Source organism: Pyrus communis, chromosome 7 (genome assembly GCF_963583255.1).
Source record: "Pyrus communis chromosome 7, drPyrComm1.1, whole genome shotgun sequence".
In the NCBI taxonomy this organism is placed as follows: Eukaryota; Viridiplantae; Streptophyta; class Magnoliopsida; order Rosales; family Rosaceae; genus Pyrus; species Pyrus communis.
The window spans coordinates 14,326,920-14,344,307 of NC_084809.1; the positions used below are offsets into that span (position 1 = coordinate 14,326,920).

The 17,388-nt window shown below is 35.7% G+C and overlaps 1 protein-coding gene across 1 annotated transcript; it reads right to left on the bottom strand.

The window, feature by feature from the left end:
• Positions 1–1,321: 1,321 nt before the first annotated feature.
• Positions 1,322–11,713, bottom strand: LOC137739141 (ABC transporter G family member 35-like). Its single transcript, XM_068478647.1, has 22 exons — positions 11,532–11,713; positions 10,702–11,103; positions 9,405–9,614; positions 9,168–9,252; positions 8,514–8,673; positions 8,351–8,427; positions 8,172–8,225; positions 7,738–7,828; positions 6,657–6,958; positions 5,875–6,473; positions 5,371–5,531; positions 5,027–5,136; positions 4,769–4,922; positions 4,516–4,671; positions 4,261–4,436; positions 3,828–4,160; positions 3,369–3,743; positions 3,135–3,268; positions 2,804–3,031; positions 2,531–2,702; positions 2,170–2,424; positions 1,322–1,910 (listed from the first exon to the last, which is right to left on the bottom strand). The coding sequence occupies exons 2-22, from the start codon at positions 11,088–11,090 to the stop codon at positions 1,638–1,640; spliced, it is 4,494 nt and encodes a 1,497-aa protein (XP_068334748.1). The 5' UTR covers positions 11,091–11,103; positions 11,532–11,713; the 3' UTR covers positions 1,322–1,637.
• Between the last annotated feature and the right edge of the window lie 5,675 nt (positions 11,714–17,388).

Below are 17,388 nucleotides of genomic sequence, written 5' to 3' on the forward strand. Positions count from 1 at the left end.
TCGTGTATCGTGTTACCCACGTGTATACCCGAATCAAACCATTATCTTAACAGGTGCTTATCGGGTTACCCGATAACGACCCGATTCGTTATCGTGTCGAACCGAACACCTGTTAATTTCTTGTCGTGTCATGTCGGGTTATCGGGTCGTGTCAGGAATTGCCAGGCCTAATCAAAGGTCAGGGTGGGATGTATTATGAAGATGGGAGGTAGAGGGAAGGTATATTGGAGGATGGAAGTTTGAGTTTAAAAAAATGATGACAAAATGATATGAAGGGTGAAAAAGTAATGAAATTAAAACAGCAAAAAACGTCTCTCAAAAAGGCAACCAGAGGAGACAACTAAGGGCGGAACAAGGTGGGATTGTTTTTAGAGACAAAGAGGAGCTTTCTCTCTAGAAAGCTATAAATTCACTAGTAACAGGATTTCATTTTAACAGTGTTTAATTGTGTTCACTGGCGGATCCATTATGGGGCAAGGTACGGTGAATCTCCATGGATGACTTGGGTGCTGCTTCTTTGAAGGTTTGACTTGTCTTTCATACATGCCCTCTAATTGCTTGATAAAATGCCAAAGAGGAGTTGTGGTTCTAATTTTGTTTTGTTTTGGTTTTTTTTTTGTTTTTAAATATCAACTTGGCCACTATATTCTTGCTATGCGTTCAAAGAGAGAATTTTCTCAATTGAAATGAATTGGCTGTCTAGTGAAAAAAATGGTGGAGATGGGGAGGAACTTAGTATATAATCATGTTTACTTGCTAATTACGTTGGCTTTAATTCTATTAGTTGCTATTGCTTAAGTGGAGAGAGTCTTTTCTGCTATGAATATTGTGAAAAGTTCATTGCATAACCAAATGGGAAATCAATGGTTGAGAAATAGCATTATGGTTTTTACTGAGAGCAATATTTTTTCTTCCATTGATAATGAAGTTATAATGCAGCATTTTCAAAATATGAAAACGCGTTGTGGACAATTGTAACTTGTTCTATAAATTATGAATGATGGAATTATGGTTTAATTTTTGAAGTTATTATATGTCTAAGAAATGTTTGTAAGCTTTACATGTTACCCTCCGAATAATTTTTCCTGGATCCACTGCTAACTGCATTCAACCTACAGTGGTGACATTGCAAGTGCTAGCATAGCCAATCATTCCTTTCAAACCAAAACTCAACCATAAATTAAGTAAGAATGATGGTACACCACGTGTTTTATATAAGTGATGAAAAATTTTATTTTTAAGTTATTAATTTTTTAATATACATTTCTCGTAATTTGTATAATGATACGAAGTGTACCACTTCTTGTTCCGCCACATTATAAAATTGCTCATCTAAGACTGTGAGAACATGAAAATCCAGGGTTAAGTCCCAATTCTGACTTCACCGTTATAAATATGTATTCTAGCAGCTTGATTCGATTCCAACGTCGCTTGTGTGCAATTGATCTTTTCTTTATTTTATTAGTCATGTCCTTGTAATAGCTTTTGCCATATTAACTAACTCATCTTTCACCGTGGTAGCTTCAGAAAAATATACATGAGCCTTTCAGATACAATCTCTACGAGACATATCTCACTTTTAAAACACAAACACATATATAGTTATATAACAGGTATAAGGTATACAAAGAGTTCCTCTACCGAACTTGGAAGTTGAGTGTCCTAATACAGAAGGCAAACATGAAAGCAAAGAAGACTGCGAATCCAACTAGAACTCCAGCCACTGGTCCCATGAAATTTGATTTAAATCCGAAGTGGTCTTCTATGTACCATTTCACAGTTGGGTCAGGTGTAATCCCTGGTGCTGTAATGGTCTCCTCAATGTCGCTGTACTGTGACACAATCAATCCATACACCGTCCATGCCACGGGACATATCCAGTAGTACCAAACCCACCATTTGGGTATTTTCTGAAATTTCAAAAGATAAATAATTCGTGTTAACATACATTTATAACGAATTTTAATCACTTGATCGCCATTGGGGACAAAAATCCATAGTCACCAACTGTTAAATCAAAATCCAATAGTTGAGATTCAAACACAATTCGGAACACTCAATGGTCGCTGTGATTTTGTTGATTAATGTAGACCAATAAATCCCAGTATCATTTATAATCCAATTTAAATTAAAGTATATGGTTGTGGGAAGAAGAATACTAGTACTTACTGGTCTTGGAATGAAGAAACCGGAGAAGAGATTGAAGATTGAATAGAAAGCTGCGGCGAATATGGCTGCTACTTGGTGGTTCGGTGTGATGGAAACGGTCATCATGCCGTAGTATGTGAAGTAAAGGAAGGAGAAGAAGTTGATAAAGAAGAACCAGAAGAATTTTTCTACTTTCCATTGGAAGCTCACCATAGCATACACTATCAGTGTATAGTAAGTGGTCTGAATAAACACATATGGTATTTCAATAATGACCTGCATGTCATACAAATGGTTTATTTGAGTCGGATGACAATTTTTTATATAGCAACAAAAATCGGATTTATAAGTGTGTTAACGTAAGTATTTATTTGCCCCTCACCTGTGCCAGTGCATAAGGTAATGCAGAGTACATCCCAGCAGCTCTTTCGCGATAGAAAACCGTTCTTTCAATGGCGACAATTGGCTGCACCGTTGCGCAGTTGTCAACTCCGACGAAAAGAACAGCAGCGTACATAGCCCCGATAACCATGGTCAAATCAGAACTGCTTTCCCTGGATAAGGAAAAAATTATAATGAGCATGTAATTCGTGTATGGAAGCTCTTGAACAAAAAATTTTAAATAGTTAAAAAAAAATGAGTACATAGCACATACCTTTTTGAGCCAACATCCCAGAAAATACTTCCAAGGAGCAGGGCAGCTGCCAAGGTAAAAAACAATCTGACAAGGTTATAGTCAGGACTTCTCCAATATGTCCACCACTGCTTCCAGAGGCAAGACTGGAATTGCTTCCATGACGACTGAGAAAACTGAGTGGGGAAATAGAGGTCGTTTGCTCCTGCTGGAGGTGTGCTCAACTCATTTACTAAAGCTTTGTTTCTCCTGGTCATAAATATTGGAATATAAGTTTTATATTTTCCAAAAACCAGCCAATTCCGAACCCTGCAACTAAATAGTATTATTTACAATTTATTTTTCTACTTACTGATACAAGGCAGATGACTTGTAGTATTGAGCAAAGTCCATTCCAAGCCGGACCTCAATTGACGTTGAGCTTGCCTCAAGCATCCATGTAGCTGGATTATACTTCTCTTTGAATTTTGGCACGCCAGGAACCGCCTGGAATTAAGTCGGTAAGTATAGACTTAGATGACAATGCCTTTGATTATTTCTTTTTACAAAATTAAGATATGAAAAAAGTTGCACGCAGATAAAATACCTCAAAATATTCAACAATCTTGTGAGAATTGCGACCCAGTGGTCCTAAGTAGATAACTTGCCCTCCTCTCTTCATCAGTAGCAGCTCATCAAATGCCTCAAATATATCTATGCTAGGCTGATGAATTGTGCAAACAACTGTTCTCCCGGTGTCCACTGTATTTCTAACTGTCCTCATAACAATGGCAGCTGCCCTTGCATCAAGACCTGATGTTGGTTCATCCATGAAAATGATTGAGGGATTGGCAACAAGCTCAACAGCAATCGTTAACCTCTTTCTTTGTTCTGTTGACAACCCCGAAACTCCGGGAAGCCCTACTAAAGCATCTTTGAGATTGTCTAGCTCAACCAGTTCCATCACTTGACCTACAAAAATCTGCAAACATATATAGTATATGCAGTTCAGCATTTAAATAATTGTGCTACGCGTTGTTCAGAGCAGTGCAAGTCATGGTTTTACCATCTTTTCCTCGTTGTTGACTTCTTTAGGGAGCCTAAGGAAAGCTGAGTAAATCAACGATTCTTTTATAGTAACTTGGGGTGAGTGGATATCAGTTTGTTCACAGTAACCAGAAATTCTTGCAAAGGTTTCTTGCTTCTTAGGGTACCCGGAAATTCTAATGTCACCTTCAATGTAACCTCCAGTCTTTCTTCCTGCTAAGACATCCATCAAAGTCGTTTTCCCAGCCCCACTGACGCCCATTAGGGCAGTCAAGATCCCAGGCCTAAATACACCAGTTACTTCACGAAGTAGTTGCAGCCTGTCCTCTGCTACTCCTTCCTCCTTCATTTCCTGTTATAGTGAACTAAGTTAGCTAATTAAATAGTGAAGTTGGACTACAAGAAAATGTTTCAGATAAACAAAGAGTGAAATACAGAAAAAGAAATATTACAGCTGGCATGTCCACGAAATAATTAACACTGTCGAAGGACATTGCAAGAGGAGTGAAAGGTAGAACCATTCCTCTCTTGGGGGCAACGCCACTGGAGACTATGAGAGACAAATCAGCATTTCTATGTAGTCCACTAGAGCTAGATCGACTGCTCATTTGTCTGACTTCCATTTCTCCTACGAAAAGTTTAATCCAATAAGAAACTCAGATAACAATGTGTTCCATTACAATTGACAATATTTTTCTGTTTCCTACTTGTATTGTTTCCATCAGTAGATGATAATGATCGAGGCAATGAAACTTTCTTGGATGGTGGTCTTCTCAGTCTTTGCTCTTCATTTGATTCTTCTTGGTCTAGCTCCATTTTGTTTGCTGCTTCTTCAGATATGATGGCTTGTGGCTTTCCAGGAGCTAATTTATTGAAACAAAACCAAGAAAAACTCACTTTAAAAGTTCAAACGAAAGAAGAAATTCCATGTTAAACATAAAAAGGAATATTGACTCTTACCATTTAGGTATATAAGAGAGAGCGTATAAAGGGAGTTGAATAGAATAATAAACCCCAGAAGAGCGCCAGAACCAATCCAAAACCAGTTTTTGTTGTGGTAAACATCAAAGTTATTAAGCACTGCCTCACCCACGCTGGTAACATTATCTAAAGCCTGCAGCACAAGGAAGTTCAATGCAGAAGTTCAGCCTTTTTGTTACGTTAAACAAATGTAGCTCATAAACGACTTGTGCAAGGAAGAGCTTAAGTTTAGCATACCCGTTTGTTCATCCACCTCGGAGCATACATTTCATTTACAGAGATAGCATTGAAGCCATATGACAAAGGTGAAATCCAGTATGCCCACGTCCACCAATTTGGAATTTGACCTGTCACAGATGAAGCAACTCGTTGAATATTCAGTGAAATACAAACTTGGTCCCTTTTTGTTAGTTTCTGACAAATTTTTGAAAACTACATTTGCAATAAAAACTTAGAGTACTTGGATCTAATGTAACATGCGGCACAGAACCGAGCGCAATGGCATTCTAGGATTCATACAGCCGACCACACTTAGTGGGAAAAGACTTTGTTGTTGTTGTTGTAGTAAATTTGCAACTCACCTTTTGGAATTATGAAACCTCCAAGCAAGAAAACAACTAGAAGAGTGAGAGTCCCGCCAGTGTTTGATATGATCATGGTCCTGCTAACTCCAGCAATAAGCCTAAATAGCGATGATGCCATTTGTTGGATCAGAAATACCAATAATAATTGCTTGAAAAACCTGCAAATATTTTGATATCTGAAATTAGTATCTCAACGACAAGAAACTTTTCAACCCACATATGCTGGTATCATACACAAAGTCAGCGAAAAAGAGTAAATTGCAATTTTATTAACTTACATACACGTGTGTTTATAATATTGTACCTAATCAAAGTAACGAGAACTATGTGCCTACGTATCTATACAAAATAACATGAAATAGTTTACCTACCGACGAAAGGACCAACATAAAAATTCAATCAAACATTTGGTTGATGAACAAACTATCTTATTCAATGACGGAAATCTAATTTACGAACAAAATATATAGAAAGGAAATTAAACAGAGACAAATATGGTACCTGCTAGCTTCCGGTGCAAATCCAATGACGTAATATGTAAAGGCCGTCCAAACAGTAGATTCGATGATGGATATAGGAATCCCAAGCAGGACAGATGGAAGAGTGAAAGTCCAAGCAGGGTGGAAAAGAAGGTCTCTATGCTTGTAAAACACAGGAAGTCTTGCAATGGTCAATGAAAGCTCAGCAAACCCATTAAACATGTTTACGATTAGGACAAAGATAAGTGCACCAACATAGAGTGCTCCATCATCTTCATTTCTAGTGTTCAGTTCGGTCCTCAAAAATACTGTCGACGCTATGAATGCCGCTATTATAATTTGGACACTCTTGACAATGTAAATAAATGAGTTCCTTTGAATGAGCAGCCATTCTTTGTCGAAACATGCTTTGAGAAGCTGCATTTTGGGCATTGAATATGTTTTGAATACAAGAGCTGCTTTGTGGCTTTGAGCCTTGTCGAATGGGATTGAGAGCTCATCCGCTATCCTCATGCCCACATGGAAACGCTTGAACCGGTTTGCAAATTCTGTGACCGATACATATCTGTATGGAGTCCTTCTGTCCGCCCAATACTGCTCCTGGTCTTTTCTTGAGGTAACCTGAAAAGGTTAGACAGTAGTTATGGGATGTAAAGGCTTATAACAATATGAAATTGGATTAGCAAAGGCTTATTACAATTGTTCACGGAAGAGGGTCTTAAGCAATTTGTCACTTGCTCCTAATTTATAATAAGATGTGTCACAACATTTTTATATTAAAGTGAGACTTTATCATGATTATACCTCTTGTAAAAAATCGGCAGTTCCTTTTCTCTCAGGGCATCGAAATCCACATGTCTCAAAGAACTCTAATATGTTCTCACGTGGTCCCTGGTAGACAATCTGGCCTTGTGATAATAGAATGATATCATCAAAAAGATCAAATGTCTCAGGAGCAGGTTGAAGTAGAGACACCAAGATCGTAGCCTCAGTGATATGTACAATTTGTTGTAGGCACTTCACGATTTGGAACGTTGTGGAGCTATCAAGGCCTGTTGAGATCTCATCCATCAACAATGTTTTAGTAGGTCCAACAATCATCTCACCTGTATTTGATCGTATTAATTACTTTCTCAACATATTGTACATGTACGGCAATGTATAGAATTTAACATTTGCACATTTGACGTTCATATATAATACAGCCTTTTTTAAAATACATGAATATAACAATTAACTTGCGATTTAGAATGACGTGTGTAAAATTATTTAAACGGTATTTGTCATACTATTATTCAGTTAAATTTAGTCATTGCTTATCAAACAATATTAAAAAATCCTTTTGAATATTGCAAAGACATTTGTTTTTCAAAGTGCATCAAAATTCCTGTTCTTACTGTACGTAAGACGACTTTGCAAAGAAAATTCAAAGTGTGACACCATCCACTAGTATCTTTGGTCTACAACATGAGATCATATGATCAACGACCCTATTGATCACCACTTTGAAGCGACAATGATGCTAACTATTTTATTTATTATTGTCGAATAAGTTTAAATTTCAGGATATATGTGGTAAATAGATATAAATCTTAAAATTTAAACTCATCAAATAATAATAATTAAGGAAATGACTGTTACCATTACTTGGGAGTGATGATAAAAATATAAGAAAAACTAATGAAAATGACTTGAAAACTTTGAGTTTTAATGATAAGGACAAAATAAAGGATAAGATGAATAGTACTATAATTGATTTTTTAATGTAAAAATATAATTTTTCGTTAAATAAACAATATCAAAAAATTTTCGTTAAAGTTTTCAAAAATATATTCCTTTTTATTCTAAAAACAGTCAGAAAGACAAAAGGTAGGAATTGACCGACCTGTGGTTACTCGTTTTTTCTGGCCACCAGATATCCCTCTCTGCATGTCATCTCCAACAAGTGTATCCTTACATATGTCAAGCCCCAAAAGCTGTACCATTCGATAAAAAATTATGTTACTTAGCAATTACAAGAAGATGAGCTCATGCTTCATCACCATTTCATTAAAAAATTTACAATAAAAAGAATAATTCTAAAGGGTGTTTTAGTAAATTGCTTGCAAAAGCATGGTTGTCAACAGCCAAAGTATATGCGGGTGATGGAAAAACCAAATTGTCTTTACACCCTTTTTAATTCACAAAGAGAGTTTGCTAATAGATAGTTTAGATGAATGCAACATACTTGAACCATAACTAATTGATAATTAATTTGCAAATTAAGATAAGATGGACCATTTTAGTTTCGGGTAAAGCTTTTTTTTTCAAATTACTTACTTTGAGAGTATAATCAGTAATGAGACTGCTCTCAAGTCCTCCCATTGAAGTAGCCTGAAAAAGAAAAAACAACTCAGAAATTTAGATATGGTTAAATGTACATACGAGGGGTTTGTGTGTGAAATATATTTATATATATATATATATATAATATTAGATATGTAAATATAAAATATTACCTTCATGAAAAGGTCTACTTCTGGCTCTGGATATATCCCACCGGCCTTTTCTCTTCTAGCAAGCTCAGAAAGAAGTTCTACATATAAATCATTGAATAATTAAAATGGAGATCGAAGATAAACATAAGAGAGTGAATTTTGATGAGATGGGTAAATAAAATACCATATCGAGTCCCAACCCCTTGACACCTTGCTGAAAAATCTAGAGTTTCTTTGACCGTCATATTTCCTATATGAACCTCATTTTGGCTAATATATGCAGATGTCTTCCGTGGCACAAACTCATTCAGCCTGTGACCATTGTAAGTCACCTCTCCTTTAACCTGTTTCACATAGTTCAACAACAAAAAAATTATTACAACACTAAAAGCGACATTTTTTCATTTAAAATATCTAGAGTTCGGTGAATGACAAGTTCAATATCAATTCAATTTTTATTTTATTTTGGATTTTACTCTAGTTGAAAAGTCAAAATAAGTTTTACAAACAAAATATGTGAACTAAAAGGCAATTTGCGACCTATGAAAAAAAAAAAAAAAAAAAACTATTGTTTTGCAAAAGAGGAGGCTGAAGTGAGAAGTTTTAGATTTAATTCTCGTCAAAAGTGAATTTAAATCACATTAATATTAGCATATTATGAGGCTAAGTCCACCCTTTTTCTTTTAGTGTAGATAAAATCATTTGTTAAACAAAAAAAAAAAAAAAAAAAAAGAGAGGAGGCTGAAGTTAGCGTTTTGTTTCTAAATTTTCTATAAATAATCTATCAAATCCCCTTTCTTATAGGAGTTAAAACCCTTAGGTCAAGTCAAAGCCTGACCTTCAAGCTTGGATCCATCTTCCCTGCTAAAGCCAGCAAAAGGGTAGTTTTCCCCGAGGATGGAGGACCTAATAAAAGGGCCATCCTACAGAAAAACAACAAAAAGGTTAACATCATTAACTTAGAATTAATCACCAGTCAAAATATTTGTTAGTCTATTGAATAAAAATATCAATTAACTTATCATACCACAGAGAATGGCAAATTACATAGATTATAAATCTAATGCTTAATTACCTTGAAGGTTTAATAATGCCAGAGACATCTTTGAGAATTGTTAGTTTTGTTTGCTTAGTCAATTTAATCCCAAGTAAGCCAATTGCTGATTCTGCGATGTTCCGAGCAACATTTGGGAGGGTGGGAAGAGCTCTTGTTCCAACATGGCAATCAGCTTCAATTGTCAAATGCTCATACCTTATTTCAACTGTGGGAAGTCTGATCCCAACCCTACAATCAACAACACATGAAAAAAAATTAATTAGTTAGAGCTTAGATGTGGGAGAGAAATATAAAGTAAGAAAGAAAGGGGAAGGAAAATTTGATTCCCAACAGCAATCCATCTTCTTTTTTTCTTTTTCGTTTTACTTTTATCATCTACCAAATTGGGAAATTTCTATTTCTTCGACTAGTACCGATTCGATTTAATTAGATTGATTAACATGTTCCTTTTGATGCAATATTTGATTAACTATGTTGCAATCAGGTTCTATTCGTGGTTATACAGAAAAAAGGAAATTCACATACTTTTAAATTTCTAATAATTTATATCTACGAATTTTCTTTGATTTATTAATTTAAATGTAAGAAATAGAGAGGGGTGTGAATATTGTTTTCCTTATTTAAAAGAAATTTAACCAAAACATAAAAGATAAACAGAAAATTCTATTCTAATCCTTGAAAAATTACTTTTTGAATAAAACATTGTCTAAGATGAAAAACTAACTATAGTGTTTGGCATTTAATTGTAAATTTCAAACATTAATTAGATTGTAATAAGTATTGAGTTTTTTTGTGTGTATATTATATACTGATTCCCATAAACGTTAAAAATGTTATTTATCATTGATAATTATTATTAACTTCTCACAATAAAAAAGTCATATATTATCATTTACTTTTCATTGTACGTGAATTTCTCTATATAAATGTATATACCTTTTACGTACATATGTATGTTTTGGATACTATAATTACGTACTGATACATTCATACCGAAACTTATGTACCGATACATTTATACCAAAACTTATGTACCCTTATATTCATACTAAACTTATGTACAAATACTTCTGTACCTATGAGTTTTTTTAACTAAATTGTTTTTGTTTTGTTGTTTAATTTTTTTAAATATAAGAATTTAAATTTTGAATAAATTTCACATGATAAATTTATAAAAAATAAATGTATTATAATTACTTAAATATGGTAAGTTTTAGAAATAGGGAATAAATTAGATTTATAAAACCATTCAACTTAAAATCTAAAAATAATCGATCTAAAATCTAAAACCCACAGATAAAAAACAAGGACTTACTTATCTAGTCTACTTCTGAACTTTTTCAAGAACGTCTCATTATCTTCCTCTGCAACCTTGAAAATCCTTTGAATGAAATTCTGACGGTCGTTCATGTCGAGCTTTAGAACGTCTACTTGCTTATGTACTCCTTGAGGCTCAGTTTCCCCAAGGGACTTGATGATGCTTGTTCTTAGCCGATCATACGTGGGTAGTTTCTCAATGGCAGCCCATTTCAGATCCTCTTCGTCTTCGTCCGCTTGGCTGCTTGTTCTCGAGTGCGTGGCAGTCGCGAATACTTCTTCCATGCGCCAACTTGCCCTGCTCAGGCTCCTGCTTATGCTTCCGCTGCGGCTATGGCGCTTTTTATGATGTAGCTCTGAACCTTCGGCTTTCTCTGTTCCCGCCATTTCGATTTACCACCTGAAAATAAACTGAATTTAGAATATAGCATCAACTTTGTTTGTTTGCCGAGAAAATTGGATTTTGGGATGAAAAATGTAACATCCCACATCGTCTAGGAGATGGATCCTCTAAGCCTTGTATGAATATTATCATATCTACGAGACCTTTTGGAAGTTCACTGGTTTTGGGTTTCGTAGGAACTCCGAAATTAAACGAATTTCTCGCGAGAACAATCCCATGATGGGTGACTGGGAAGTTCTCGTCTAAGTTCCTAGAAATAAAACCATGAGGGTGTGATTGGGATCCAAAACGGACAATATTGTACTACGGTAAAGTCGAACCAAGATGTGATGGGCCCGGGCCGGAAGTGACAAAAAATCAGACTTAGATGTTTTGTGAAATTTTCTTGGCAGCCAAACAAGGTATGTTGAACTAAAAGGACTTACTTATTTGTTGCGTTTGTTGAATGACAAGGGGTGATGGATGTTAAATCTATCCTTTTCTTTCAAAACAAAAATCTATACTTTGGAAATATAGAGGAAATGAATTGGGTGCAGAAATTTATGATTGCTTTTCTCTAAATTTCCCACTCCAAATCAAAATCTCCTCTCTCTCTTCTCTCTCTAACCTTTGCAAAAACTGAGAGATGCATTTCCTTGAGAAGTTTCGAGGGTATTTATAAGTGCACATAGGGGAGAAAATTCACAATTTTCAAACAAATTATTAAAGTCAGGATAATATCTTTTTAGATACCAAACTCAGAATCTTGTATATCCATAGGATATAATATACTGCGTTGAAAAATATTCAAATGTGATCGGCCGTACCCACTTACCTTCCAATTTTCTGAGTAATTATATGGGCTCCTATGTTCTCTTATCATCCAAAATATAGTCAAAAATGAGGTTCGGTAATTTTGTGACACCCTACCGCCAATGTTATATGCTAAGAGAAGATACGAAAAAAAAAAATTAAAAATGACGCAATATTGCTTGTGGTTGTTACTGACACTGTAAAATAATCATTTTTAATTGTAAAACTATTACATGACTCCTTAAAAAAATTATTAAGAAAGGTGCTATTAGCATTTTGAAAAGAATAATACTTGAGCATTCACTGGGAAGTACCAACTTTACCGACCATTTTATCTGGGCCAATAATTTTACAACACCTGGCACTTTAATTCTCATCCAATATTTTGCTATGCCTGTAACCAAACACATTTTGTACCCAAGACTTACATCTTCTTTCCTTACCCAGCCCAATCTCTCTCCTTCTCCATTTTCTTTCCTTGCCCAGCAGAATCCCTCTCCTCCACCAGCGGCGATCTCCATGCCTTCTTGCTTCACTTTTGTTGATGCCATGGCAGATCCGCCGAAAATTCTCCATCTGCCCAACCACCCATGGCTCTTATCCCTTGTCATCAACATCCATGGCAAACCTGTTAGTAGGTTGACTAATTTTTCTTGTCGAAATCACTTGCCGATTGATGTTGTAGAGAATATGGAGAAGAGGATGGCGTTCAGATTGACGGAGGAGAGATGGATAGAGTGTAGGTGTGCCGTCATGGTCGACGGTTGGAAGAGTGGGGCTGACGGTTGGAGAAGGGAGCGGAGATGGAGTCGACGATTGGAGGAAGGAAGTTGGAGGAGCGTGGTTGGGATGAAGCAGAAGGATCTGGCATGGCAAGAAAAGAAGAATCAGAAGATGGACAAGTGGAGAGGTGTTTGGTCTCGGGTACAGATGGTGTTTGGTTACAGAGATAGTAAAATATTGGAAGAGTTAAAATGACAAGTGTTTCAAAATTATTGGTGTTCAGTAAATTAGGTACTCCCTTGTGTGTACCCAAGAATTAGCCCTTTGAAAATAGTAAGTTAAACGTGTTGAAATATAAAATATTGTCTTGGTGATTAGGTTTCATTTTTCAATTTACTACGTCCTGGTTGAAACCCTCATCCTTCTCATTACTGTAAGTTAGGGTATGATATCGCTTTGCGATTAAAATCAATAAATAAAATTAAAAAACACTTTTTTTTTTAACAAAAAATATTATTTACACTAAGGATAAGGGAGTGGGTTTAGCCTCACAATGAGCTAGCAATACTGTAGTTCAAATTCGTCTTTGGTGAAAATCGAACCTAAAATCTCTCACTTACAAATGAAAAAAAATACCACTAGACCGTAGTACTAAGTGGCTAAAAAAAAAAAAAAACACTTAAATTAAGGGCACAATAATTTTTTTCAGAGTGTAAGCAGACCTTCTGAGTTCCTAAATGCTATAATGGATAAATCCAAATGTCAATATAAATCCTATCATTGTCCAAGAAAAGAAAGGAAAAAAAAAACTAGTAAAAATGACTTGAAAACTTTGAGTTTTAATGAAAATGATAAAAATATGTTGTAAGTGAATAGTACCAGGATTGATTTTTTAGGATAAAAATATGATTTTTATTAAAATAAACAGTACCGGAAGTTTTTCATTAAAATTTTCTTATAAAAAATCCTGCCAAGTTTTGTCCAAGTTTTTAAATACTATCGTTTTGTCAAAGTTTCAATGTCAAAGTTTCATTGTCGAAGTTACTTTTGTTGCATTTCTGAAGTAGGAGTTACGTCGAAGTTTTAATATCAAAACGAAGCTCAAAATGCATGAAACAGCTTACAGACACTTGCCACAATTCTTATCCATGTATATCAACCACCTAACATTTCGCATAACTCTTATCAAGTCAGTATGTAAAGCACCACTGCATTATCTTTTCCGCATCTGGATTAGTGTGAATTAACCAAATAAAAGTTAGCCTAAGACGTGGGATTTGGATCATCAAGTCTACACTTAACTCTTAAATAACTTATTTAAGTTCTTCTCTACACATTTAATTATGAAAATTGTTATTAACACTTTAAAAATTTCTTAATTATATTCTTAAGTATTTAATCCTTTAATCATTTAAATGCATAAAACAAACCAACGGTGTAGAGCACATCAAGTTCACCTTTTGATACAGACAAAGCATTATTGATATGGTGAAACAATTCAAGCATTGAACCTAGGTTGATACTAGTTTATACGTACTATTAACATAGCGTGCATAACATTGTCCATTTACAAAAAGTCTTGGTGACCGAAAAATCATCTGTAGGAAATTTCGATAATGGTGATGGCAGCATTTTGTCATCTCTTATGTATTTGCAGTTTTGGACGGTAAAGAAGTCTACAAGGCCACGATGAGACGTGTATAACCAACGCATGTTATGCATTTTGTCAAATTTAATACATCTGAACGGGATCAAGATCTTTTCCTGAGCTTAGAAGGTTAAGCTTTTTAAGTAAATCACATGAATTGTTGAATTAAAATCTAACGGCTACAAATATAAAGCTTTTCTAAAGGTAATATCTTGTAGCTGTTGGATCAAAATCTAACGAATCGTGTGACGATCAGAGGCTCAATTTTCTAAGCTCAGGACAGGACAAGATACTGATCCATCTGAACGTATACAATGTTGGGAAATTAGACCACATGTACATGTATCCGCGATATGACTTTAAATATGATAACCCAAAAATTAGACCGTATGCTAGTTTCAATAGTCTAAAAATTCTTGGGTGTTCTGAATGTGTAATCCTTAGATTTGATTTTTATAATTTTAAATAAAAATTTAACGGTTAAAACATCTATAATACTCGATACTTCGAAGCACAAAAAAATCTCTCTTTAATAGCTGTCAATTATAGGTTCTTACACACCAAATGTTTTTATTTTATTTTTATTTTAGTTTATTTTATTTTCAACTTTTGTAATTGCAGTTTTGGAAGGTAATGAAGAAGTTTTGGTGTTTAATTTTACAGAGACTTTCAGTCCCTATTTATTAATGTTCTTTGATTGAAATCTTGTTAGTTTTCAATTTTTTATTGAAGTTCTTGAAATTAATATGTAACATCCCACATCACCCAGGGGAGTGATCCTTAAATGTATATTCTCATCCTTACCTAGCACGAGGCATTTTGGGAGCTCACTGGCTTCGAGTTCCGTAGGAACTCCGAAGTTAAGCGAGAAGGGGGCTAGAGCAATCCCATGATGAGTGACCCACTGGGACGTTGCTCGTGAGTTCCCAAAAACAAAACCGTGAGGGAATGATAAGCCCAAAGCGGACAATATCGTGCTACGGTGGTGGAGCGAGCCCGAGAAGTGATCCCACCCGGGCGGGGATGTGACAATTTGGTATCAAAGCCTAACCCTGGTCGTGTGTGTGCCGACGAGGACGTCGGGCCCCTAAGAGGGGTGGATTGTGACATCCCACATCGCCCAGGAGAGTGATCCTTAAATGTATATTCCCATCCCTACCTAGCACGAGGCCTTTTGGGAGCTCACTGGCTTCAGGTTCCGTAGGAACTCCGAAGTTAAGCGAGAAGGGGCTAGAGCAATCCCATGATGGGTGACCCACTGGGAAGTTGCTCGTGAGTTCCCAAAAACAAAACCGTGAAGGAATGGTAAGCCCAAAGCGGACAATATCGTGCTACGATAGTGGAGTGGGCCGGGGAAATGATCCGCCCTGGGCCGGGATGTGACAATTTGGTATCAAAGCCTAACCCTGTCCGCGTGTGTGCCGACGAGGATGTCGGGCCCCTAAGGGGGGTGGATTGTAACATCCCACATCACCCAGGGGAGTAATCCTTAAATGTATATTCCCATCCTTACCTAGCACGAGGCCTTTTGGGAGCTCACTGGCTTCGGGTTCCGTAGGAACTCCGAAGTTAAGCGAAAAGGAGGCTAGAGCAATCCCATGATGGGTGACTCACTGGGAAGTTGCTCGTGAGTTCTCAAAAACAAAACCGTGAGGGAATGGTAAGCCCAAAACGGACAATATTGGGGCGGATCACTTCCTGGGCCCGCTCCACCACCATAGCACGATATTGTCCGCTTTGGGCTTACCATTCCCTCACGGTTTTGTTTTTGAGAACTCAAGAGCAACTTCCCAGTGGGTCACCCATCATGGGATTGCTCTAGCCTCCTTCTCGCTTAACTTCGGAGTTCCAACGGAACCCGAAGCCAGTGAGCTTCCAAAAAGCCTCGTGCTAGGTAAGGATGGGAATATACATTTAAGGATCACTCCCCTGGGTGATGTGGGATGTTACATAATATGTATTTCTATGTATGTTATTATAATTTTTAAATTAAAAATCAAAATGTCGTTGTTTATATAGAAGAGATTTTAAATAAAATCCGTGATTGCTACTTAGCATTACAATTTAATGGTATTTCTCTTCGCTTGAGTGAGAGGTCTTAGGTTCACTATCGTCATATGCGAATTTGGACCACATTATTGCTAGCCTATGGTGACAACATGTTTACACTTCTTTTTAACCTTTAGATTTTATAACATCCAATGGTCATAATCAAAAGTGGTGTGAAGGATTTCAATTAATAAATGATATGAATGATGACATGGAATATAAATAATCAACGATCCGCATCGTCTAGTTTGTAATTCATAGATTGTCCTTGCAAAAATTCAATTCAATCCGAAATCATTAGGCTATTTAATTATCACAATGAAATTTCAATGGTTTTTGGAGAACAAAGTATTTGTCAATTTCTTTGAACTCAATTAAATGTCTTAAATATTTCCATTTTGGCTAATGTTGTGTAAGGATGATTTATGAGCTGCAACTTGAAAAATAGGCGGTTCGAATTGTTAAAATTCGATATGATATGGGCCCCACAAATGATCCCCATTTTTATAAAGAAATGAGGACCTCTTCCCTTAAAGGCTTCCTAAAAACATGGGTACATTTATCAAAAATAACCTTTTACCATCATTTTTATATATTTGATTTTAAAATTTTATGGTGGAATCTCAATTTTTTTCAACAAAGAAATACCTTTTACCTTCATTTTCGTATATTGGTTTCTGTTGTAATAGGAATTAAAATGGGTGGTTTTGTTGGCACCTTAATTACAATTTGTTAAAATTGGTGGTTTTGTTGGCACCTTACAATTTGTTAAACATGTACATTTTTTATTGAATGACTTATTTGCTCTAGTATAAATTCTATATTTAGGTCATTTAGTACTACGGTCTAGTAATATTCTCATTTAATTGTAAGTGATATGTCTTACGTTCGATTCTCGTTAAATGTGAGTTTGAACCACATTATTGCTAGCTCATTGTGAGACTTGACCTACTCTCCCACTGTCCTACCCCTTAGTGTATATAATATCGTTTATTTAAAAAAAAATTATTTAGGCCTTAAAAGTGTTTTTTTTTCAAATGATTTTGATTTCTAAATACACTTCTCATGTC

Bases quoted from the DNA above. Each gene is read 5' to 3' on its own strand.
- LOC137739141 (XM_068478647.1), bottom strand. From the start codon at position 11,090: ATGGCGGGAACAGAGAAAGCCGAAGGTTCAGAGCTACATCATAAAAAG. The intron at 5,532-5,874 runs GTACCATATTTG...AAATATTTGCAG, and splicing joins TTTGCACCGGAAGCTAGCAG to GTTTTTCAAGCAATTATTAT. The intron at 2,425-2,530 runs GTGAGGGGCAAA...TATGACATGCAG, and splicing joins TACCTTATGCACTGGCACAG to GTCATTATTGAAATACCATA.